Below are 25,911 nucleotides of genomic sequence, written 5' to 3' on the forward strand. Positions count from 1 at the left end.
CGTTGTCGTTTACGTCACGCAAAGAGGCGGGCTCAGGGATGCTTCTTGAGAAACCATCGTAACGGCCTGTTTACCTCCGTTTCTGCATTAGTTTTGTAGCACTAAATATGACAGTATTTTACCCCTTTCCTGTCGTTGATTAACGGTGGTCAGTGCAAACAAAAATGGATGCACGAAAACAATGTAGATATTCAGGTATGTGCTACTATAGTCCCTTAAAATAGGTGCTGACTAGTGTGGTACGTTAGGGGTTACGCGTTTAATCATCGCTTTTGAGTGGCACGAGAACAATTCTTTTTTGATTTCCTCCGTATTTTACTGAATTTTTATTTCGACGCTGTACTTTTGTTGCGTCTGATTAACTAAACAAGTACATTTGCTTATTATAACATGTCACGCCATTAACTTTTCTAATAGCAAAGACCGAAGGACAATGCTTATATAAAGGCTAAATACATTACATTTAAATGCGATATTATAATGTTGTAAATAACGACGATTTAAAGTAAATCGAAGTGTCTTTAAAGTACCGCATGGTAACAGTTTTCTTGACTATTTCGTTTTGCTACATATTGGAAAAAATATGCAGAATCACTGGAATATCAGAACAATGTTCTGCAAACGTCAAAGTTACAGCTCTCGAAATAATAATCGAATTAATTCTCATGAAAAAAACGACAGTAGATGCAGTTTTACTGTATTACATACATGGGTCTTATCTCGTATATCTGTTCTTTTTCAGCTGATTCTTGGATGAGAATAATTGATTTTTTATATGCAGTATGAAATTCTTCCTAAGACTCAAATATGCCAGCTGGTAAGTGCGATTACTTAAGCATTCTGCTTTAGAGTTATTCTTCTACAGATCTGTGTGTCAGACTGTTAGCAAGATCATATACAACATGATTAAATTAGGAAGATCAATTCCTGATTAGTTTTGTTAGTTAAATATGAAAGAGTACAGAATTATAACTTAAATTTAAAGCCTACTTCTTATAATGATGTCTCATAAAGATATTTCGCATTGCATTAAATGCTGCTTGTGCGGGGTTTTGGGGTTTTGTAAAATATGTGAAAGGACATTTCAGTCTTTTATTTTGCTCAAGGGGAGAGTGAAGCCAGAGCAAAGACTAAGGCCAGATTTGATGAAGTGCTGAAGAGGTACACCGATGCTCCAGCAGAGAAAAAGAAATCAAAGAAGAAGAGCAGCCAACCAGAAGAGAGTATAGCGGTACATAGGACCATGTTGAAAGAGCAAAAGCTATAAAGCCCTCATACATGTCTAAAAAAAAAAAAAAAAGCTTTAACCTCTGTACAAGTTTTGCAGTGTTCCGTAATTATTTTAGTGGAATTTTATTTGGTATCCCGACTGAGTGTTTGTGTTCTCCTTCAGCTTGAAACCTTGAAGAAAAACCTTGGCCTTAACAAAGGTACAGAAGATGATGAGACCATCCTCAAGAACACATACCAGCCTGATCAGAGCAGTCCACGCTACACCAAGAACAGGCTGCGGGAGAAGGAATTGTCAGAGAAGGTCAACAACGACAGTGAGGTGCCAGAGGGCGGTAAATCATCCCGGGGCAGGAAGAAGGGCAAAAGGGATCTTCCGTTACCCCTGCCTGAAGGTGATGTCTCCCACCCCATCACCCGGGCCGACGAGGGTGGATCCAGGTCCACCCAGGTGGCTATTCTGAAAGCCGTTCCGGAAGGAGAGGAAGCCCGAGGGAGGAAAGTGGGGAATGAAAAGAAGGGGAAAAGGAAGGGAAAGCGGGAGGATGGAGCACGGGAACGGCAGGTGGAGGCAGACGACGAGCTCCTCCAGGAGTACCAGCAGCAGATTGCCCGGGAGGAACAGCGGGCCGGGAAGCCGACGTCGAGCAAAAAGCCTCCTGCCAGGAGGAGTAGCCCCGAGCAGGAGGTGGCTTTGAACAATGACAGTGAAAGGAAGAAGATGAAGAAGAAGCTGAGATCACAGGAGACCGGGGGGGATGCAGGGTAACATGGGAAAAGGGCGGGATACGGAAGGCTGAAGCCTCTACAGCCTCTCAATGTTATTTTTGATGCTATCAGTGTTTTTGAATTTGCTTTACAAACATAAAAAAAATATTTTATAAACCCTCCTGAGATCCAGCAATTCATTTTTATCCTCTGTAGAAAATATTCTGTTTTTGCTCATACCTCATATGCTACTTATTAAGTTCTCTTAAAGTGGACAGTTAGGTCTTCAAGATGACATCACATGTCATGTTTTAGGGTGTGCGTTTTATCATCCCTACACTTATGTTAACAAAAAAACTTTTTTCCCCTTAATCTCAGGAGGATGTGGCTGTAATGCTAGAGATGAACAAATGTATGGCATGAGGTTTTAGCTATTATTTAATTTCTAGTGGACATCATGAATTCAATGTCAGAATGTGAGCAAGGGCAGCGTGTGGCTCCATGGGCTAAACCTTTGTGCCTGTAATCAGAAGTTCACTGGTTCAAACCCAGCCTTAGCATATCTGTGGGTCCTTGAGCATGTCCCTTAACCCCCAGCTCCCTGGGCACCCCAATGGGTAGCTGCCCTTCATGGGCAACTTTACAAAGAGTGAGTTGCAGGAGGTGTAAAGGCAGTTTCCCTCCAGTGATCAATAAAGTATCGATTGTTATTATTAACTAGTTACTATGCAAAATCTAGTTATAAGGTGTATGTCTGATATCTGAAATTCTACTTTATTTAAAATGCATATTATTGATATCAGAAATACTGTTTTAACTAGTAACAATGACAGTTCTTTATTGGAAATTCCCTTTTCACTAGTGAGATTGAAAACGTTTTTGTCATTCATTTCAGTAGGAGTTGGAACTTAAGTTGTCAAAAATCCTGTGCCTTTACGTCACTTATGGTTTTACCATTGTGTGTTTTCTCATTTTTTATTTGTATAGATCAGGGCTGGAAACCCAACCAGAGGATGCCTCCAGGAAGCACCTGACCAAACAGGTGATGGTTTCCTTAGACGCAGAGAGAGAGGGATCGAGGGAACAACCGATAAATGAGGAAGAGCAGACGGGGAAAACGAAAAAGAGGAAAACCAAGGGTATGTGTCTCTGTGGGTGGTGTTCACAATGGATATAATTGTTATAAACAGCAAAAGCTAGAAGAACGTGGGATTTTGCTAGAAAATTCATTTGAATGGTATATAATTCAGTTTAATTTGTATGGGGCATTTCAGCAACATCACGTTTTTGTCAAAGCATTTTACATTTTCCTTGCCTAATGATCCCAGAGAGCAAGTCAGAGGTGATGGTGGCAAGGAAAAATTCCCTAGTAGGTAGAAACCTTGGGAGGAACCAGACTCAAAGTGGGAGCCCATCCTCCAGGGGGCAGCAGAGGAAGTCAGATTAACAGAGGTCTGTTTTATATACTCCGATTTAAGTCTAGTTGTACATGCAGAATCACTGTTAGGTGAGTGCAGTGTGTAAGCACTGGCAGATATGGGTATAGCAGCATGAGTAGGAGGGAGAGGCAGGTGGGAGTGCAGGCATGGGGAGTCCCTGAAACGTCAGCACTCCAGTTCTGCAAGGGAGTGTGAAGCTAGAGTGACAGCACTGACAATACAGTTCATCCAAAGCTCGGCACCTCACACTATAGGCCTGGCTGGGGGTGAGCTAGCTAGAGCTAGAACTAGAGTCCCTATAAGCTAGACTGAACAAGTGTGTTTTTAGTCTAGAACTGAATATTGAGAATGAACCTGAATCCTGCACATCTGTTGGAAGACTATTGCACAGCTGCAGAGCTCTATAGAAGAACGCTCTGCAGCCTGCCGTAGTTCATTCTACTCTAGGTACTGATAAATATCCTGTGCCTTGAGATTGAAGCAGACGAGGTGGGTTGTATAAGATAGACTTCAATATGTTTTAATGTTTAATGTTTTAATGTTAATTTTAAGACAATGAAGGAAGTATTTACCATTCAGATTTGTTTTCTGTCTGCTGGCAGCTGTGATAGAGGACAGTGAGGTAGAAAACAAGGAGCCTCCTAAGCCTGTTTTCGACGACAGTCTGGTGCTGGGGGTCTATGTCCACAGGACAGACCAACTCAAGACTGACCTGCTGGTGTCACATCCCATGGTGAAGGTCCACGTTATTGATGAGGTCACTGGGAAATATGTAAAAAAGGAAGACAGGTACAGAAGAGGAATCCCTTCTGTTTAAGCCTTTGCAGACACATTTTGTAACGTAAGATGTTTATTTACAGTCTTTCTTGGTTTCTGTTTCTTGTTTCCACAGTCATCGCCCAGTCTCGTCTTTTTACGAGCAGGAGAAGGTGGAACATGTTCTGCCTATCATGACCCAACCGTACGATTTCAAGAAGAACAAGTCGACAATTCCAGAGTGGGAGGAGCAAATCATCTTCAACGAGCGATTCGGGTACTTCCTCCAGGATGACAACGAAAGTCCAAGAGTAATTCTGTTTTTTGAGGTGAGGAGTAATAAATTAATTAATGTAATACATGCTTTTTTTCTTGGAAACAAGCAAATAATAAATAATTCTAGTACTGATATGTGTAATGGTTATTGAAAAAATTCCTAGGTCCTTGATTTCGTAAGTATGGATGAAGCCAGGGCCAACGTTGTAGTAGATGAGCACGAACGGGGTTTCCGGAAAATTGCTTGGGCATTTCTCAAGGTACGGTCCATAGCTGGCGCTTTATTAATAATGATAAAATAACAGAAAGTGCTGCATGCCTGCAATAACAGTGAAACTCTTCAGCCTAGCCCCACTTCTGTCTCTCACAGCTTGTGGGAACAAACGGGGTCCTGAACGTGGACAGTAAGCTCCGCCTCCAGCTCTACTGCCCCCCTCCCAGGGTGAAGAAACAGTCCCACAGCGTGGAAGTGGTTGAGTGGTGGAGGAGGTACCCCAGGAGCAGATATGCGTCTACGCTGTATGTCACCATAAAAGGCCTCAAACTTCCTGAACATGTGAGTCCACCTCCATGTCTGTAGTGAGACCTTCGTTTAAAAAAATGAATAGACTTGTGCGCATGATGCTCCTTCATTATAATTTCAGTTCTATTTAGTATTTTATATAATATATGGTACTTTTTTTGATACTTTGGGTTTCAAATGAAGCTATGTGATTCACCTTATAGTAAAAGGCCTCGAGGCAATGAAGTAATACATATCAGATATTGCAACGACCAGGAGAAACATTCATCTCAAAATCTTCTCAAATTTTAGTCTCTTCAAAATAGCCCCCTTTTGCTTCGATGACAGCATTGCAGACTCTTGGCTTCCAGATGTAGCCACCTGTAATGCTTCTCTTGTGTTTCCACGATTTCTGGGCACAAATTGGCTACTTTGCTCTTACTCTTCGATCCAACTCATCCAAGAGCAGCTCTATAGGGGTTAGGTCGGGGATTGTGGGGGGGGCCAGGTCATCTGTCACAGCACTCCATCTCCCTGCTCATTCACAAGATAATACTACATAATGTCGAGGCGTTTCTAGGGTTGTTATCTTTTTGAAAAACAAATGATTTTCAGCAGGTGTGTCCAAATTTTTGAATGGTACTGCATGAGATTGCTCAACTGTTTTTTATGATAATTTTGCCAGTTTTGTGCTTGTCCGGTTGATTGACTGTCTTTGTCCCCTTTTTGTTGTCCCAGGTGGACCCCAGTGTCCGCTCCATGACGGCCTTGCAGCAGGAGAGGGGTACCACCTTGTTCGGTGACCCCCACAATGATGTCGCCCAGAAAAGCAGCACCCAGCTACTTGAAGATCAAGCTGACATTGTGAAGTGGGGCAGGGTGCCGGGACAGGTGAGGTGCACTCGGAGTCCCCCTATCGGCAGGCTGCTTTAAATCTGAGCTTGGCCCTCGGAGTCCCCATATCGGCAGGCTGCTTTAAATCTGAGCTTGGCCCTCGGAGTCCCCCTATCGGCAGGCTGCTTTAAATCTGAGCTTGGCCCTCGGAGTCCCCCTATCGGCAGGCTGCTTTAAATCTGAGCTTGGCCCTCGGAGTCCCCCTATCGGCAGGCTGCTTTAAATCTGAGCTTGGCCCTCGGAGTCCCCCTATCGGCAGGCTGCTTTAAATCTGAGCTTGGCACTCGGAGTCCCCCTATCGGCAGGCTGCTTTAAATCTGAGCTTGGCCCTCGGAGTCCCCCTATCGGCAGGCTGGTTTAAATCTGAGCTTGGCACTCGGAGTCCCCCTATCGGCAGGCTGCTTTAAATCTGAGCTTGGCCCTCGGAGTCCCCCTATCGGCAGGCTGCTTTAAATCTGAGCTTGGCCCTCGGAGTCCCCCTATCGGCAGGCTGCTTTAAATCTGAGCTTGGCCCTCGGAGTCCCCCTATCGGCAGGCTGCTTTAAATCTGAGCTTGGCCTCCCTGAATTAAAGCATTGTTAATATATTTAACTTATGGGCTGACCTTTCTAGAGCCTGATCTTTTGAGAATGAAGTTTTAAACTAACATTAACTAACTAATCAATTAATATGATTTGTCAGGGACCATAATGTGACCAGGCTAACTAAACCAGTCCTTCCACATGAAATGAGCTCTCACAGGGATATTTTTAGCTTGTCTCAAACAGAACCCATTTTTACACACAATTATTTCTTAATATTCCATGTGATTGTTTTTTGAACTGTGTACATTTTAGTTTTTTGCACTACATTTACTTGTTTTCACTGTCTGTACTTTTTGCACTGTTTTGCATTATAAGGTACCAGTTTGTACCTTTGCGGGTACATTTAATTGTCACTGTGGCTGTACCTTCAAGGGTCTGCAAATTATACCCTAGCTGTAGGTAAATGGAAATGGACTTTGAGAAACATTTTTGTGCCATTGTGGGTGCATTAATGTTGTTTGTGTCTTGCGGTACCAAACTGTACTAGGGCTGCACCCTTTATTTCTGGCTTGCATATCCTGCTGTTGCATACACAATATTTTTTCCCCTGTGGATCAATAAAGTTTATCTAATGTAACCATTTAATTTACGTAATGTTATTTTTTGTGCAGTCTAGGTTAGGTGTTCCCAACGGACATCAAAAGTTTGGGAATGCCTAGTTTGGGTGATGATAGACCCAGACTACAGCCGTAGACCTTTGTCTTTTTCTTTAACCCCAAAAGGTCTGTCGCATTCCCAACAAGCCCATGCTGTCCTTCCGCGGCGGTCAGATGGGTTGTTTGGTGCTGCGCTTCTCCCATGCCGGCCGGAGGCTTGCAGCTGCCTGCGCAGACAGGGACGCCTTCCCAGTCGTGGGTGCGTCAGCTATCCGTCCCGCTCGAAGTCTTAAATTCAGCCTCACTCATTTTTTAAACATCTTAACATGATGTCATCATGATGTTGTGCTTTTTCTTCCATCTCAGTTTACGAGATTCCATCGGGCAAAGTCCTGGCCGCTTTCAATGGGCACCTCAGCATCGTGTACGATGTCTGCTGGTCCAGGGATGACCAAAGCCTTTTGTCTGCTTCTTCTGATGGAACCGTCAGGTGAGGATCAATAGCTCTGGAGAACCTGGGAGTGAGATATTAGAAATTACTTATTTATTGCTTACACAGCAAAATATGGAAACTGTGTCTGGACAAATACTTTAATCATCTCCTAGCTCATGATGTATATTGAATGTCTACTTTTGCAGAATTTGGAATATGGAGAGGCTTCGTGGTGTGGCCAAGAAGATTCTGCCCCATCCTTCCTTTGTGTACTCTGCCCAGTTTCACCCTGTTGGCCAGAACCTTGTGGTAACTGGAGGCTACGACTGTCTCATCCGTGTGTGGGACCTAAATGTTCAAGACGTCAACGGTCAATTGCTACATGAGTTTGAGGGGCACAAGACGTTCATTAATGCCTTGTGTTTCGAAGCAGAAGGTATGGCCTGTTGTTGAACATAGCTTTTTTCATTATTGGTATATTGATACTTATGAAGATGTATGTGATGGTGTAGCATGGCAATAGCGTTGTAGGTCTGTGGTGGAGTTTGCATGCTCTTCCTATTGTTGTGTCAGTTTAATTTTCTCCTGCAGTCCAAAAATATGCAGTTATATGAATTGGTCTCTTTTAAATTGTCTGAAGGATCTTTGTGGCTTATGATGGATTTTCTAACAGCCAAGGTATTACCCTGTCTTCTGCCCTTTGCATCCTGGGATATGCTCGAAGCTCACTACAGCCCTCTCCTGGAGGAGTGTTATACAGTCATCGATATGTATGTGTCCGTTTTGCACAGGGCTGCGGTTGTTTTCAGCGGACAGCGCTGGCTTGCTTATCGTGTGGAACATGGCAGTTGGCGATGGCTCCTATCAGCATCCGACGCGGCTCTGGAACATCGAGAGGGTATGAGAGAAATTCTAAGAGGTTGCAGACTGGAATCTCCCTTTTTAAAATCACAATTTGTGCTGTGAGCAGTGTCCTGACTAGACTCTGAAATGATTGCAGTAAGTAGTTGCAGTAAATTTTAGTGGAAGATATCTTTCTAAGAATCTTAGCATGGTGTTTTATTTAAGAAATGGATTAATGTGTATTTTTACCTTTCAGGAGATAATGGAGAGTGATCTCAAGGGAATTGCCATTAACGGACTGGAGGTCCACCCAAATGGACGTCGCCTCCTGATCCACGCCAGAGACAGTGTTCTGAGGGTCATGGACCTCCGAATGTAAGTATTCAGACATTATTAGGAGTTACTGTTAATCAATGGCATAGGAGAGTTTGATATTGAAGGGGGGCAGAACTTATTAATATAAAGCCAAAAGGGGGGAAAGGGATGACTCAAATTAAATATTGGGGGATACACTTCCCTCCCCAGTTCCTACACCCCTGCTGTTAATGGACTGATGCTAATTGAAGTTTGCGGTTTCACAAGCAGCTTGGATAACATAAGGGCTATTAGTGGTTATTAGTCTTGGTTCATGACAATCAAGAGGCTAATTTCTTCTGAGTAATATAATAAATGTTTTGTTACTATTTAAAATTGGTAGACCTTCTTGTACGGTGCTTTTAAGTGCACCATACTTTATATTTTAATGTGAAAGTCTGACATTATATTCAGTGATGCTGTGTGTGTGTGCATGTGTGTGCATGTGTGTGCATGTGTGTGCGTGTGTGTGTGTGTGTGTGTGTGTGTGTGTGTGTATTTGTGCTTCCAGACTGGCAGTAAAGAAGTACACAGGTGCCACAAACTACAGAGAGAGGATCCGCAGTACTTTCTCTCCCTGCGGAAGCTTTGTCTTCTCAGGAAGTGAAGACGGCATGGCCTACGTGTGGAATGCAGAGACAGGTGAATATTTTCCCCGAGAGCCTTCCAGACTGATCTCCAGCGCTGTCGCTCTAAGTTAATGCCATGTGTAACTGTTGCTGTGGTTTGGATGTGTGTTTTTCATCTCAATTGCCTTTAAATCCCAAGGAAAGATCTTCCAAGTGCTTTTCTGGACTGTATTGTTTTGTTTCAATGTTGCAAGTCACGTTATGCTGTACTGTCACATGATGTCATACTGTGCGGCTTTTTTTGTTGTTTTGCTGACTGTCAGCTTACCGCTGTGCTCCCACTGTGTTCCAGGGGACCAGGTGGCCGTGTATTCTGAGCTTTGTTACCCCACCCCCCTCCGAGATGTAGCTTTCCACCCCCATGAAAACATGGTCGCTTTCTGTGCCTTTGGAGAAAGCCAGCCTGTGCATGTCTACATCTACGACCGCAAAGGTGACCTTTGGGGTTTTAAAATTTTTGTTTGTTTGTCTTATTTATTTTGTTAGTCTGTTTATTGTTTGTTTTAAGATTAAAGAGCATCATCCATTCTACAATTCATCAGGATATTAGCATTACGATTTGCATGAAATGCTGCTAAAATTGGATACTATAATGTCAAGTATGTGTCATGTGACATTTTTCAAAATTAATTTTTGAATCATTCAAATAGTACATTGTAATTATTTTTTTTAACTAATAATGTAATTTAAATCCCTGTGTTAGAACTAATCATAATGGGAAAATGGGGATTTTGGCAGCGTGATTTTACAAGTTGTTAAATTTCAGTTGCTCAAATGGAGGTGGAGAGATTGAAAGGGCTGAATCGGTGTGGGACAGCTGACAGGAACACGCTCAGGGATGTGGCGGATCTGCCGGCTCTGATGGACCCCGCCTCATCCGCCTCATCTGCCCTGGATCGATTGGCCAGCGCCACGCGCATCACCCTGAAGATGCAGCACGTTAAACAAAAGCTCGATTCCGTGCTGGTAAGTCATCATGCCGCAGGCTATCGCTTTGGCCTGCTAGAATAGGTACCTGGAAGTGGATGGCATAAGCATTTCACAGTAAAGTACTTGTTTATTCTTGTAACAGCATGGGAATGGTTATAGTGGATTGCCAAACATCTCTCCGTAAAGTATCTAAACTCTGTAATCTCTTCTAGAATTCACATCAAAATCCTTCAGCTTTGGACTCCTACGAGCAAGGTATTCAGTTGTGAATATTTCTGTATTTATCATGGTAACCAGTGTGTTTTCATTGCAGTTAAATTGTTTCAATTGAATTGTATTGCATTTTTTAATATTTTCTTTTAAGGATATCCATTCCTCTCTATTTAGAAATGTACTTTTCTGCTGTGTGTCACTGTAATGCCTGACCTGTCCTTCTCTGTCTCTGCACAGGGGGAGTTTCTGCCAAGGGGAGGAAATCGCTTCCGGAAAGCAGCACTCTCTTTCACACGGTCAGCTCCTGAATACCTCAACTGTCACTACCAACCTCCACCGTTATCTCAGTCATGCAGCTTTAATGCCAGACTGCAGTGAGAAATGGTGCTTTCACTTTTTTTAAGTGACTAAATATGTTGCCTTTCAGGAAAATGTACAATGGTAGTTTGTTGTTGCGGATGAGTTAAAACGGCTGATTTTAACAGCAGTAATGCGTCATTGTAGCGGTGTCCTATTACATTATGTTATCTCTCATTCCCCTCTGACTTGTGTGTTCATTTGAGTCTTTGCACTACCACCTGTCACTTTACTGCAAATTGCACACTTTTTATGGATATTTATGATTTTTGTTTAATATTTCCTCTTTATGTCCCCTGTTTCTCATTCTTGGAGCTAGGAAATCAAGCATTTCACTACACACTGTTCCGAGTATACTTGTGTATGTCATAAATAAAACATTTTATTGCTTGATTGCTTGATTTTGCAGCTGAGCTCAGATCTCTCATTTCCGGCCCCTTCTTTGCTGTCCCCTCACTCCAAGTTGCGAGCTTCTGGACCTTCTCTCGTTCTGCACCCACCTCTGGCCACCAGCACTCGTAAGTACCACCACTGATTTGACTGCACCTGTCCGATTCAATCAGCAGGCACCTGCATAAATGCAGGGTTATCAGGTTACGTCACTTAAGTAGAACTCCTTCAGTTTAGCTTGTCCTGTTTTGTCCTGCCTTTTTAGGTTAATATGTTGGAATAACTTTTTTTTTTCTCGATGTTAATCTGGTTTTCATGTTACCCACGATTGGATCCAAGAGAAACTGAGAGTTAACTTATTCCCAAAAGACACATTCAACGTTTAATCAGTAGCATTTTATTTCTTTTATTTGATGTTCTTCATTTATTTGATCGTACAGTGTAAAAACGCCGGCTACTTGAATGGTATGAATAAGTTACACTGCCACACATCTGTGATAATTAGACGGTAATGCTACTGTTAAAGATTAATACAGTTCTCACATCCAAATGATGACGTGGATAAAACTGAAGTTTCATATATTCAGGAAAAATAATATAATATTGGAAAATGTCCTATTGAGCATTGAGTATCAACTCCCATCCTGTGTTTCGAGATTTTCCACCATCCCTCCATCTATCACATACCATGCAAAGATTTTCCCATGAGACAGTTCCTCCCTGGCGTGGGTTTGCTGGAATTCTGGATTCAGTTCTGCAGATGCCGTCATGGGGTTTAACCATTCCTGTATTGACAGCCCTGCAAGTGACTACATGTAGATTTCCTTTGACATCTTGCCAGTTTCATGCTTCATTCATAGAAACCTGCCCGAGTCAAAGCGGCTGCATATATTGACAGCAAGCATTTGAAAGTGTTTTGGAAGAAAATCTCCCCTTGGGATCGTCCCTAACATCCCAGTCAGTTTCCTTTTTTTAAGGAAGCAAACATTCTCATCAGATAACTTGATGTAAAGTCTGATAATGAAAAATGAGATAGCAGACCTTGAAAGTCACATTCAGTCTCTTAGCTGCCAGAGGCTTAATTCTTTTGTATGAACTGTATTGAAATTGTCCAACCAGCAGAATGTGAGGTGTGAGAGTGTTACGTGTAACTTGGAAGATTCAACATAAACATCATAATGTGATTTATCTCTTTCTTTTTGGTATTATTTCTTGACTTAAACAATAAAAACATGCAGTATGTTCTTAAAAGCAGAATATTGGCCTGTTTGGAATTTATTTCAGAAAAGACCACTAGAGGGAGAGAGCACATTGTTTTCCTTAGTCTTGTCCAGAGGTGGATAGTTCAGGTCCAGAAAGTGAAACATAAAAATCCAGACCAAGATTTTGTTTTAACCAACTGTTGAGTATAAAGAGTCGGAATACTCAACTGATTGGGTGAAACAAAACCTTGGTCTTCATTTTCACTTTCTGTACCTGAACTCTCCAACTCTGCTCTTGTCTCAATGTGCATCTTATCTATGTCAGGTGTTTCCAAATACCTTTGTCCTGCAGGCTTTATAGAATGCATTTCTGTTTTTGTGTATCTGGTGACACGTCTTTTTATTCCGAGGGGCTTCGCTTGGATCCATAAAACCAAGCGCTTAGTATTTTGACACTTTTCTTCTTGCAGAACTTATAAGAAATTTTTTATAAGACTTTGTGATTTTGATAGTGAAAATTCATCTGTAACCATGTTTGTATTTGTGTCAGGCGAGAGATGTTTCATTTCACAAGATGAAACTGTAGCCTTACAGTGAGAAGCTTTGTGGTAATACAGTGAGTGTACATTACAGATTCATGGTTTCTAATTGATTTCTGTGTTGTTTTTCCAGACACAAAAATACTTTTGTTTCTCTGTGAAATATTTTCTTGACACTCATATGTGAACTCCACCTCACCCTAAAAAGTTCTGTTTTGCTGAGATTTCCGGTAAATGGACAAACCTGTTTTTTTTTTGTCGCATTGGGGTCAAATGAGCATGCACTCATTGCAGTTTTGCACAAGACCGAGCTTGTCCTGTCTTTGCAGGAATTGTCTATAGTGCTAGAGGGACAAAATCTATTACATATTCTTATACTGTGTGACTCATCACAGACACACACAGGGTATTATTGTGGTAATAATCTGTATTTTAGTTGAGGTTTAGGGCAGGCTAATCTTTACATTGCATTGTGCATAGCTCAGTAGGATTTTTTTATCTTGAATACATGTCATGATTCAATCCTTAATGGTTAGGGAAGTGCACTTGTAATTGAAAGATCGCAGGTTCGAATCCCCGACCAACAAGGCACCAATGAGGTACCCTGAGCAAGGTACTGCCCCCAAACACTGCTCCCCGGGCGCTGAATTAGCTGCCCCCTGCTATGTCACATTGTCCCATATGGGTTAAATGCAGAGAACACATTTCGTTGTTGTGCACTGTGTGCTGTAGTGTGTCAACAATGACAATTAATCACTAAATTCTAATTCTAATATTGAACACAAAAGTTTGATATCAAATTGGTTTTGTATTACAGGTAACACAGATAGATATTACTGTATTTGTAAACGCACACCGTGACTTTCTTTTGTCTCTTGTAGTAGCTTATTGTCTTTTGTATCAGCCTAATTATGTTGCCTTCCTCTCTTTTTTGGCACAGAAGGATTTAGCCCCATAGGTCAACGTTTGAGCCAGCCGCTATCTCCACGGCTCCAGACGGTAAGGAAGACGTGCCGAATTCTCCTTGGGTTTATCGTGGTATTGTGTAGGGACGCCCAGAAATGGCATCGCTGTGGCCATTGGGAAGCCTAGTTGTTGTAGAGTTGCAGAAGTGCCGTGAGAGTTCAGTCATGTTATGATGGCTACCGTTACGGATGCGGTGATCTGCTATGAGCGCCAGACGAAGTAATGTCTGTCGGGGAGCCCAGCTAAAGCGTGCGACATATTTCACACTGTGACAAAACCAAAGCTCGCCTGAAAATAAAATAAAACAAAGTGAATCGATGGCTGGGCGCCAAAAAAAAAAAGCACGTCAATGCAAAATCTGTGAATCCGACGAGGGCTTTGATGCACGGCTTTAGCAAGAGTGAGAGCACTGACTTGAAGCTTGGGTCAGCATCGAAGGGCCCCTGCTTCTTGTCAGAACCAATATGACGCGCTAAAGCAAACAAGCCTAAAAGCCCTTCTGCTGGATCCACACAGCGCATCACATGCCCTCAGTTCCTGTGAATTTCAGACCGAACAGCAAAACCCATGGAATTAAAACCTTTCCTTAATGCAAATCACAAGAACTTTGGCAACAGAAACTACAATAGCTATACTTTCATTTTTCATTTTTACCTGATAACCCTGAAATAAAAAAAAAATTATTTGCCTCAGCGCAGAATATGGAGATGCAGTTGTAACCATTACACCTGTGTCGCTTTGGATAATAGTGTCTGCTGAATATGTACACGTAAGTACTGTGACAAATGCATGTACAGAGATACACTATGCATACTTCATAGCGCATTAAATATAAGCTTTCTACTTATAAAAATCCTTATCGTAGTGTCACTTGTAGGAGAAACTGCTATTTTCTATGATTGAGCAGGTTCAACTAACAACTTAAGCTGTTTAGAAATGTACAGCGGATATTTTATCTAGGAATGAAATAAACCTTTTTATAGTCACTTAATTGGTAGTTTCTAGCAAGTGTTTTTCTTCATTCCAGCTTGCACTCTCCTTTTTTATAGTACTTCGGATGATTATGGAAGATTAGAAACTTGAAAAGGTTAGGGAGTCTTTCTCTTCCATTAAATAATGCAAATTGTTTAATAAATCCAGTAGATCTCAGTATTTAGGAATGTTGTTTAGCAAGTCATGGCAAAGGAATAATACAATATGTTTGCAAATGTTGTTTAGAGGAGAACATATGAATTAAGCTCTTCCAATACATATAGATATTAATGTCTTTTCATGAGCTAAAAGGATTTTTTGGAGAAGCAGTTTGGCTCTTTGATTGCTGATGTGCAATGTGATTTCCTCTGGAAGCTTTTTATGATGAAGAGCAAAATGAATAGTTTTTCTGGTGGGTGGAATTCCCCTATAAACACAGCATGTCACCTGAGGAAAATATGCCACTGTGTTATAGTGAATAAAATGTGAAATTGCAAGTTGGGCGTTTGTCTGGCGAGAATAAGCTAATGCAGAGCAACCGTTATACCACATAGAGCCATTCAGTTGGGCGTATAAGAAATCACTTCTCCCTCATTTGACATTCCCCCGTTTTCTGTTGGCAAAGCTAATATCTTTACTTGTGATGTAAATCAGACTTTTCGATGCGGTCTCGGGCCTCCTCAGCAATGATACTTTGCAGCCAGAAGATCTGCAGAGTAGCACTTGATCCCACCAATTGTTGCCTTTTATGGAATTTGGTTAGCCCCGCCCCCCTTCAAGTCCCCAGATGATGGTGTTAAACTGTGAATGGTTTGCCAAAGTTGGAGAACCTTCAAGAGCCAATGCAAGTAGCTCTTGTACTTAAATTCTTGCTTCTCATTGCCACTTACTGGCCATTCATTTGTATGCTTTGTGGGTGTCGGTTTTCCCCTTCGAGTTCTCGTGTGTGTGTGTGTGTGTGTGTGTGTGTGTTTCTGCACACGTGCGTGTGTCAGATGCCACTCGTCGACCTGTTGCGGCTCAGGAGAAATGACTCACCGCGTGGTGATGGTGAATAGAGACCAGGCGTGTATCTCTCTCCCCACGCCTTTGCTTCACCCACTGAATATTTCTCACATAAGCCATCTTTGTCTGCAGAATCAAAATAAAAGATAAACACGTTTAAGGCAACGTAATTAATTGACACTCCAGTACATCGCCCAAATTGATCACAAGTAAGAGCACATCTCGAACCAGTAACTACAGGGAATATATGCTGTTGTTTATGGGTCAATAATTATTGTACCTTTTTTGGGCTAATGATTCATCTTACTATGGGATTTTTCATGCGTTTTGAAAATAGGAAAAATTTTAAAGTAGATAAGCCTTTTACTGTTATTTAGAAAGCTTCAGTTGAAGCTAGATGATAACTGATCATAGCTGGACATACTGGTTGTTTGCCTTTATTGCATCACATGTTTTAAAACAAAATTTGTGTTTTTGGTGAGGTAGTACTTTCTTTTTCATGCCACTTCCTGCTTTTACTCATTTTTTTCAGTCATTACTTTAAGTTCCACTGTTCAAAGCCAGATTTCTGTCAAATCTTTGCCTACAGACCCAATAAAAATGGTGATTCCTCTCTTAATTGTTTTTATTTAAATGTGTTTAACTGATGTGTATTTCAGTATTGATCCTTCGTGTTTGAGGCCTGAAAAAACATCCCTTTTAGGAATATCACATTTAGTGGGAAGATGGCTTATGAGTGTCTGCATCAAAAAAAATGTTTTTGACTGTATGTGGGAATGGGATCTCTCAACATTGGCAAAATGATGTTAGGGTCTTTTAAATAACTGAACAAATTGGACAAATTGGCTAATTCGGAACACATGCCGGTTTTGTCATTGGCATCAAGAATGGCATATGCCACTTGTTTTCAGAATACACACATTTTATTTCATTACAGATTTGAGTAGAATATCTTCTGATATCACTTTGGAAAACAGGCTTGGTCTGGTATTTGTTTTGTATTGAATTTTTTTTTTTTGGGTGGAGTCCCTCTTTTGAATGCATGCCTCATTTTTATTTTTAATATTCTGTGAGTCGTAATTACTCTAAATTGTGTGTAATTATTCCATGCTTAAGCTATCTGAAAAGTATGCACCCAGACGTGTTCTGCAGATGTTACTTCAAAGAGTTAATGTGAGTATTTATAAATACTAGGCTGTGAGAAGACTTTAACATTAAAGATTTGCAAGCTTTCAGAAAGGGGGAAATATTAACATTCGGTTAGGGACAGTTTTATATTCTTAGCATCAATAAGCCTGCTGAAGACCCTGGAAATGTATCTGTGGCCTTTAGATTTTAAAGGCTGTATTATTAACTTAATGTAAAACAACCAAATCTGTTCATCCATATTGATCTTAGTTTTACCACTGTGGTGATAGTGTTGGTGTTTGCCCGATAAGCAGTTATTGGAAAACATTGGATGAATCACATTTGTACGATTTTTATTAGTGTAAACACTGTATTTGTAATGATTTTGATTTTTAAAAATTAATATGAAAAAATATCTATTATTTCTGTATACTGTATTGGGCTTTGCTGTGTCTTTTGGGTCTATCAGTTAGGGTTGTTGGGCTTGATTGTGTGTTTAAACTGGAGCATCTAAGTTATAGTCACATGCTGCTAAGAAAATGGTGTGCATTCACCACGTAGAACCTAATTTCTGTTAAGAAAATGGTGTGTGCACACCATGTAGAACCTCATTTCTGCTAAGAAAATGGTGTGCGCTCGCTATGTAGAACCTCATTCCTGCTAAGTCAAAGATATGCATTCACCACATAGAACCTCATTTCTGCTAAGTCAATGGTATGCATTCACCACATAGAACCTCATTCCTGCTAAGTCAATGGTATGCATTCACCACATAGAACCTCATTCCTGCTAAGTCAATGGTATGCATTCACCACATAGAACCTCATTTCCTGCTAAGGCAATAGTGTGCACTCACCACATAGAACCTCATTCCTGCTAAGTCAATGGTATGCATTCACCACGTAGAACCTCATTTCCTGCTAAGGCAATAGTGTGCACTCACCACATAGAACCTCATTCCTGCTAAGTCAATGGTATGCATTCACCACATAGAACCTCATTTCTGCTAAGTCAATGGTATGCATTCACCATGTAGCACCTCATTTCCTGCTCAGTCAATGGTGTGCACTCACCACATGGAACCTCATTTCCTGCTAAGACAGTGGTATGCATTCACCATGTAGCACCTCATTTCCTGCTCAGTCAATGGTGTGCACTCACCACATAGAACCTCATTTCCTGCTAAGACAGTGGTATGCGCTCACCACATACAACCTAATTTCCTTCCTTTTCCCCCTCCAGAGCTTTGATGATCGTCCGTCCTCTTCTCTACAAGCCGAGGCCGATTCTTCCATACCAATGCAGCAGACGGTAAGTTTGCATTTTTTTTTTTGCACGTTGTACAGATGTTCGTATTCAAGATTTTATTACCATTTCAAATTAACATTTTACATTTTTAGCAGATGCTTTTTTATCCAAAACTACATACAATTGGGGCAAATAGAACATTACAAACATGTTGTGATGGAGTCATCTAGGCCCAAGTGGGGCTTGGCTGATCTTCCAGTGAACGGCCAGGTACAAATGTAAGCAGTTATTGGAGCAGGAGCTGCATAGCAACTTCTAACAATCAAGAACCTGATAAGACTATTCAAGGACCAGAAGTGCAACATAAGAACATTCAGGCAACATAAGAGTGTTCAGGGAACATAAAGAAGCATCAGGACTAGTAGAGGAATTGTCCTGTGCAGAGTTATACTGGCAGACCCTGTTCATGCCACTGCAAAAGAAAGAGCATCACTCAATAGAATATATAAAGGACATCCGGTTACAGAAGATGGATGGATGGATAGAAATGAAATTGCCACTCTAGGCTGTGCAACAAACAAGGTAGAAGGATAATATCAAAACTTAAGTTAACAAAACTTTCAAAGTGCTAAAATATAGAAAAAAACAACATATACAAATAGTAAACAAAGTAATAAACAAATATTTATTAACTTCACTGCATGGTTTAAAACAAGGGGGAGATAAGAAAGGTTATGTGGAAAAAGGATAAGATATTTTTTTTAATAAACGTTCAAACCGGGCATAAGCAATTCTTCTATCTTAGTTAATTTAACAAGTGCTGTGTATGGATCCTGTGCATGCCTTTTATTTTATTTGCAAGGTGTCATGTGATGAGGGGGGGGGGGGGGGGCGTTGTTTTCGCACCTCTCTGAAGCTGGGATTTTTAGCTGCTGTAGGTGACTCAGTTGTTCCAAAGGTTAAAAAGGTGCAACTTTAAAATGGATCAATATGAAATTCTTCTCTCCCCCTTGTTTTAAACCAAGCAGTGAAGTTAAATATCCTGATAACTTTTGAATGTAATGTTTTTGTTTAGTCTGTAGCCCCAGTAGCCAAACTGGGTTGATGGTTAGTGGGCCTTTCTGGGTTTGCAAAGTTGGTTTCTGAGGGTATTGGAGAACCGGGTAGGTTCTTGAAAATCATTCAATTCTGGAACAGACTTGTCACTTTTATGGTAACAAGCCTATCTTCCTTCACTAACCACTAATGGTTGAAGTGTAACAGATAAGACTACTAACTGTGACCATACTCGGTAAATGTGATAGGGCTGATTCTGCGTAATGTATAGACTTTAATAAGTTCATCCAACCAAAAGAAAGTAAAATGTAGACTGTATCGTCATATGATTTCGTGCCCTGTATGGTTTTATGCTCAGACGTAGTTTGAAGTAGGAAAGCTAGGTGGAGGCGTTTGTGGGATAGAGGGGTTGTTGCCTGTTGGGAGCCCAAACTGCCATTTTAATCAGTCATTTTTAATTTCCTGTGTTTCAGATGTGTTTCATTTGAAGCATTATGTAGACCTATTGTGTGTTACTTTTTAAACTTAATGGAACGTAGCATGTACTAGCAGTCAGTCAATGATTAAAGTTAGGGAGAGGATTAATTACTTAGTAATTGATAATGCACTGGCTCTTTAGAATTCCGGGAAGCCAGCCTGTCACCCTCTGACACAGCTGAGATGTCATGGTTTCTGTTTTAGGTCGTCTTCCTTTATGACTACACTGCCAATCGATCGGATGAGCTGACTGTGTGCCGTGGTGATGTTATCCAAGTTCTCTATAAAGATAATGAAAACTGGTGGTTTGGGTGCCTGGCCGATGGACGGCAGGGCTACTTCCCCGCCAACTATGCGGTCGACCAAAGTAAGAATTTTATTTTATTTTATTTTATTTTATTTTATTTATTTATTTATTTAGTGCCTTAATTTTGCACAGTGAAAAGCGTTTGATCCATCATTCATTTCAGGGGATTTTGAAGAGGATCTGAACAGAGCCATAGAAACAGACTCTTCTGTGTCAGATCAGCTGAACCAATCAGCTGAAAAATCGACCCAGGCAAAGGTATTATACAATGACCTAGTCTACGTTTCTCTGACACTTTTTTTTTTAGATCAGACTTCTGAGGAATATGAACAAAACTGTTGCACCTTAAAAAAATGTTTGTGCATAAGAAGCAGAATTCAACCCTGCATCTCTTAGTGTGGGCACGCATGCAATATGTTTATATTGTATAATACCGTATACACACACACACACGCACGCACACCGCATGTGAGGCTTTCACACATTTTTCTTTTGAACGGTGCCAAAAAAAAAGTTCTCTCCTGTCTGCATTTCCCTTTAGAGCAACTACCTACTTCAGTGTAAATCTGAGAAACGAAACGGTGAACATAATGACAAAAATGAGACTTCAGGACCTTCAAAGTTTCAACTATTTTGTCCAAACAGCTGAATTTCTCTTCTGAAACTATCCCTTAAAACCTGCAAAAACTTTTTTGTAGATTCTACCATAAGGCAATGATATTGTAAAATGAAACTAAAGTATTCAGAAAAATCTCATCTAATGAATTTTGAGGGCTGCCCACAAAAGGGAGTTATCTCCGGACTGAATCATCGTCAAAGTGATACTTAAATGTTTTTTGTCCCTTTACTGAATGCTTAACTTTCACACCTCAGTGAAAGCAGGCTGAATTGTTTTGTCATACAGTGATTTTCCTAGTCTCAAGTGCTAAATTGATGTGTGTAGCCTATATCTATGCCATGGTTATCGCCGCCCTTTATATATGAGTATGCCCTCATGCCTACTGTTCCACTGGTATGAACAGAAATAATTAAAAATCACAAAGCAGCCAAGCACAGCATCCAAATGCTGAGCCTTATTATTCATTTGGATCATAAGTAAGCTCTAAACTGCAAATGTTTTGTTGTTGTTCTTAAGAGAATCTGTAACAACTCCATGACATTATCTTCAGACACCTTGCATGGTGAGAAAATGCAGTGACACTTGTTCGTAGCCGAAGTGTGATTAACATGGTTTGCACAGTTACACTACCCAGCTAACTCACACCCATATAATGGGAAGTAAATGCATTTCTTTTAAGGTTGCTTATGAGGTAAAGAGCAGCTATTTTGCTACATGAAAACCTTAAGGCCCCAAATGTGTTTTTTTTTTAATGACTTACTGTAGAATAAACATATTAGTGAAGTGTAAATATTGCCTATTTTCATTGCTAGCTAGCAGAGTCGGTGTATCCAAAAAAAAATATATATATTTTTTAATATGTACAATTAAAATTCATCTTGTATGTAGAAGAAGAAGTCTGTCTTTACTGCATCTTTCCTGTATCCTTTTTTGTTTGTTCTCTTTTTGCTGTTTTCTGTCACAGATGTTTGTGCTCGGCAGTTACTCTTTAGTTGTATTTTGTTTATTATGTATTTCTTTATTTTTTACGAGTTGCCGCCATCCCGACGTTGGCATTTCTCAGCATCTTCACTGCCCACCTCACGCTGTGATTGGTCCGCCCGCAGATCCCTGGCGCTGTGAGCTCACCCAGAGAGCTGAGGTTCATCTCAGAGCACGACGCAGACCCAGAAGCACCAGTTGTCCTGTGAGTCTGGCAGAGCTCAGCTGCCTCTTTCGCTCTGTACCACGGTAACACTTTTGGCACCCTCTCCCCAGCCCCCCCTTGCACTTGCTTGCTTTACGAGTGCCATGTTCCTGAGGGCCAAACTACGTATGTGTACAACATCTATCATGAATTACACCGGACATGTAATTTAAAATTCTTTACAATCAGTATGAGTCACCTGTCAAAGTGAAAGGCACCGGAAGTTTGGTAGTTACTCCCGTAGTAACAAAGTACAGGGATGCAGTTGGCTTGGCGACTTCCAGCTAGATAAAGTATTTCTGTATGAGTGAATTCGACGCCACCTTTATTCTGTCTGCATGCTTGAGTAACAGATTCTGTTTTCCCCAATAATTCCGTTGTACGGTTGTTTTAATGAAATTTGCGGGCTGCGCTACAGCATTCTGTGTGGTAAAAATCTTTTTCTACAGGGTTCAGAAGAAGAAGAAAAAGATGAAGTCTGTCGCAGCGACTAGACAGTCTGCCTTTGCAGACCCTGACGTCCCAAGCACGTCACAGGGGAAGCCAAGCAGGCCGCTCCCAAAGAGAGGGCGATCCAATTCTGCTTTCGAAGCCGATAAGTAGAGCACTCAGGAAAGGCCCGCTTTCATTCATACAGTCACCGCTGTGTGCAGTGACCGAAAATTAATTGCACTATTTTATCCACTTTTTAGACTGAAACTGTACAGTTCACTGAAGGACCTTAGCTGCGCGTGATAGCAGTTATGACCTAACGGAGTTAGTGCTCATTTTTAGTAACGGTAGGAATTCCTGGTCATTTACACTGTACATTTACAGTGGCTTTAAGTGTATTTATTGATAAGACAATATTTTCCATTTAACTTGTATTTCGAATACAAGTTGAAAATTGACTGCATTTAAGCATTTTAGTAGGTTTTAAAATAGCTTTTTAGTTTTATTGAATGTCATTCACATAAATGTATTTTTTTGTAAAAAAAATTAAAATAATGTGTAAATTGCCTTGCTGGGTCTCAGAACTGAACACTACAGATATTTTGCTTTGAAAGTGGTTTGCTACATCAGTATAAGAAGTTGTACTTCTTGATCCTTATATGAAAGATACTATCTTGGTTTTACCAAGGTAGTATCTACCAGCCAACATTTGGAATAAAAAAGTGAATTCTTGTTACCAAGAGTGTAATGCATTTTGTTTAGATGTTTGTCCAAAGTTTTCAGTTTCTAATGTTACACTGAAAAATAACTCCAGTACTCTGTACTGTACATTGGCTTACACTATTTACTTCTATTAACTTTTCTATATTTTAGCACTTTGAAACATTCATTGGGAAATACCCACAGCTAAAACTGTGTGAACTGTATCTTTAAAGAAATTTTAAAATTCCGTATAAAAAAGGCTGTCACTTCGGTAGTAGGTCATAGTGGTTTTACCCCATGATGGATCCCATCCAGAATGTGCCCCAGCCTTGTCGTTGCTGCTCGGGATGGACGTCTAGAGTCCTCCGTGACCCTGACCAGTATATGTGGTCGGAAGATTTGCAGATGGATTTGTTTTGAAATGATTAAAGGTACAAAAGCAAACACCGTTAGAAACAGCTGTGAACCAGCTGTGAAGACGCGCGTGATTGACACGCGGACACTAATTTGCACACAAAATGTGTACATAAAAAAAAAAAATGAAAGCTATAATATCATAACAATGATAATGAACTAAATCCTGTCTAAATACCATGTTCTCTACTACCGAGTATGGTGGCATATCTGTAGCAATAAACGCCCCTATAGCCATAATTATTTTCTTTTTCAGCTTGGTCTGAATTTCCTGGCTATACTGCCATAGATGCCATGGGGAGACTAACTTGCAGAAGCTGTTTCTGCCTTTGCTGCAGTCGCACACACACTGCTGATGTCTCAAATGCGCTATAGCATGTTGGCTGTGTTTCCAGCAACATCCGAGTTCAGTATGACGGAGCCGACAGCCAGTCTTGGTCTTATCAACTACTCACTTTAATGTGCTGGTGTATCGGGAAACGAAAATGTTCCAAAATCACCAATCGTGACTGCCTGTAACCGACATTATCGTAACTCACAGTGACAATGTGATAATAATGCATAATGTTTTCTGCACTGAACATCTACTTGTGAATTGTCAATAAATGTTTAATTGGTTTCATTGTGCGTAACCGAAAATGATGTACTGAGCATTACACGATGAATACGTGTACCTTTAGGGCTCTAAGACAGTCTAACGTACGTTGTTTGTTATATTTTTATCAGTATCATATTGCGACACCCAGGGGAGTAAGACCTGGGGGGACAATTAAGGGGGACGTACCATAACTTGGATTCATTTATCCAATTAATTAATATAATTAATATAAGTTTGTATTTAAATAATGTTCTCCCAATATCAAACTGTCCTACTCTGATCGCAATTCGGGACTTTTAAACATGTATAATTCTATCATTTTGCAAACTTTGACATTAGATGAAAATATGTTTAACATTACTATTACACACGAAACGCTTTGAGAAGGTACGCTGCATAGTGGACGTGTCGTATCGGCACTTAGTGGAGAGGGACAGTCGTGCTCATTTCATGTGTTTATGTAGAGAAGCTATAGTTGATATGTAGAGTGGCAGAAGTGAGTTATGGCCTTACTTTGGTTTTAAACAACAAAAAGTGTGAATCTGCAGAGCCAACAGCCCCCCACTATGCTAACGATGCAACCTGGCGAAGCATCTGTCTCTGGCTCCCCCTGATTTATACCAGTCTAAAGATTGTCAGGTGTGCGTGATAACAGATACGACACATGATAGTGATATAATTTAGCGATTATTGCATTTCGTGTTTCTATTTAAAGTCATGATTTGCCTACGTGCAACTTCATATCCCTTTACTAAATTACTCGGTGACAAAACGTAGGCTAGGCTAAATGACGGACAGAACAAACACAAAATAGAAGTCTAACGTGAGTGTATTGGTGACATTCTGTGACAGCTGAAGCCAAATGAATATCAGAATCCATGCACTGAAAGGAGTTTAGTAATATATTTAAATGAGAATGTTTTACAGTATTGATTTGGGATTTATACAGATATTGGTATCATGGTTAAAAAAGGGCAACCTTTGAGCAATCATGTAGAGCAACCAAGTATTGAAAATAATGGCCTAAAGTTAATTGATGGGCTCGTATTTAACTCCCAGCCGAAGCAGTGGAGACCCACAAAGTCAAAGCGTGTTAGATGGTGAGCAGGTAGTGAAAAGGCTCCTTAAGAGTGGGGTTTTGCTGTTCTATTTATGCTCCAATTCCCCAAACAAACAGACCGCTGTTCAGTAAACTGAGAAGAACCAGTCCCCAAGTATTCACTGTGACAGCACCACTGAAGAGAACCCTGCCCACAGCTTAGAAGCCACAACTACTGCCCAAGCTGTCCTACATGGGATTCTCCAAATGGGGGTGTGGGTGTGGAAACCAAAGATGCCCCCTCCCAGACAGCAGCCCACCCAGGGGAAGTGATGAGGTGTGAGGGAATGGCACCAGGAAAGAATGACAGCAATACAGGTTTAAGGGAATGTCAATATTCAAAGCAAAAGTGAAATGTACTGTAGGGAAGTCACTAGTGATCGCACTTGGCAAAAAATGCTTAGGTTCCTGATGACAGGCAAAGTTTCTGAAGAAAAAGTGGAATAATTATGAAATCACCTAAAACATAAGGGCTATATAAAATATATAGACATAGAAAAGACAACTGCATATCATATATATATATGTGTGTGTGTGTGTGTGTGTGTGCTTGCGCTGGTAGTACCTAGTCCTTTGATCTTGCAATAGAAGGGTATTTGTTTTATAATGACCCAGATTTGTGTATAAATCTTTATATATAAATATTATATATAATGTAAATCTGCTAATGATAAAGAGAAGCAGCCATAGCTATGACCAGTAAATATATCCATCTAATGGATATCCAGTGCAGTAGAGCCTTGAGAGAAATCCTGGGAAAGGAAGAGTGCCAGGTATTGCACACCACAGCAAGGACACCAGTGCATCATGGGAAGACATACAAGTGC

At 40.7% G+C, this 25,911-nt stretch overlaps 1 protein-coding gene across 3 annotated transcripts; it reads left to right on the forward strand.

The window, feature by feature from the left end:
* Window positions 1-23: 23 nt before the first annotated feature.
* On the forward strand, window positions 24-24,009 carry ahi1 (Abelson helper integration site 1). 3 transcript variants are annotated; one of them, XM_023839295.2, is made up of 27 exons: window positions 24-195; window positions 743-817; window positions 1,107-1,231; window positions 1,394-1,995; window positions 2,926-3,077; window positions 3,980-4,166; window positions 4,270-4,462; window positions 4,574-4,669; window positions 4,780-4,965; window positions 5,650-5,802; window positions 7,112-7,244; window positions 7,352-7,475; window positions 7,625-7,854; window positions 8,210-8,316; window positions 8,518-8,636; window positions 9,127-9,257; window positions 9,537-9,677; window positions 10,011-10,210; window positions 10,387-10,429; window positions 10,625-10,683; window positions 11,154-11,262; window positions 13,816-13,874; window positions 18,189-18,257; window positions 19,932-20,094; window positions 20,198-20,292; window positions 21,760-21,839; window positions 22,289-24,009. In XM_023839295.2, the coding sequence occupies exons 2-27, from the start codon at window positions 808-810 to the stop codon at window positions 22,440-22,442; spliced, it is 3,720 nt and encodes a 1,239-aa protein (XP_023695063.2). In that variant the 5' UTR covers window positions 24-195; window positions 743-807; the 3' UTR covers window positions 22,443-24,009. The 3 variants fall into 3 exon arrangements, with proteins under 3 accessions (XP_023695063.2, XP_023695065.2, XP_023695064.2); XM_023839297.2 differs by having other exon boundaries at window positions 20,198-20,286; XM_023839296.2 differs by having other exon boundaries at window positions 13,819-13,874.
* Window positions 24,010-25,911: the final 1,902 nt, after the last annotated feature.

Source organism: Paramormyrops kingsleyae, chromosome 14, assembly GCF_048594095.1.
Source record: "Paramormyrops kingsleyae isolate MSU_618 chromosome 14, PKINGS_0.4, whole genome shotgun sequence".
NCBI classification, from domain to species: Eukaryota; Metazoa; Chordata; class Actinopteri; order Osteoglossiformes; family Mormyridae; genus Paramormyrops; species Paramormyrops kingsleyae.

Excerpts from the sequence above, each read along its gene's own strand:
- ahi1 (XM_023839295.2), top strand. Across the intron at positions 7,855-8,209 it reads CTTGTGTTTCGAAGCAGAAG|GGCTGCGGTTGTTTTCAGCG; the intron begins GTATGGCCTGTT and ends CGTTTTGCACAG. Across the intron at positions 20,293-21,759 it reads AAAAATCGACCCAGGCAAAG|ATCCCTGGCGCTGTGAGCTC; the intron begins GTATTATACAAT and ends GTCCGCCCGCAG.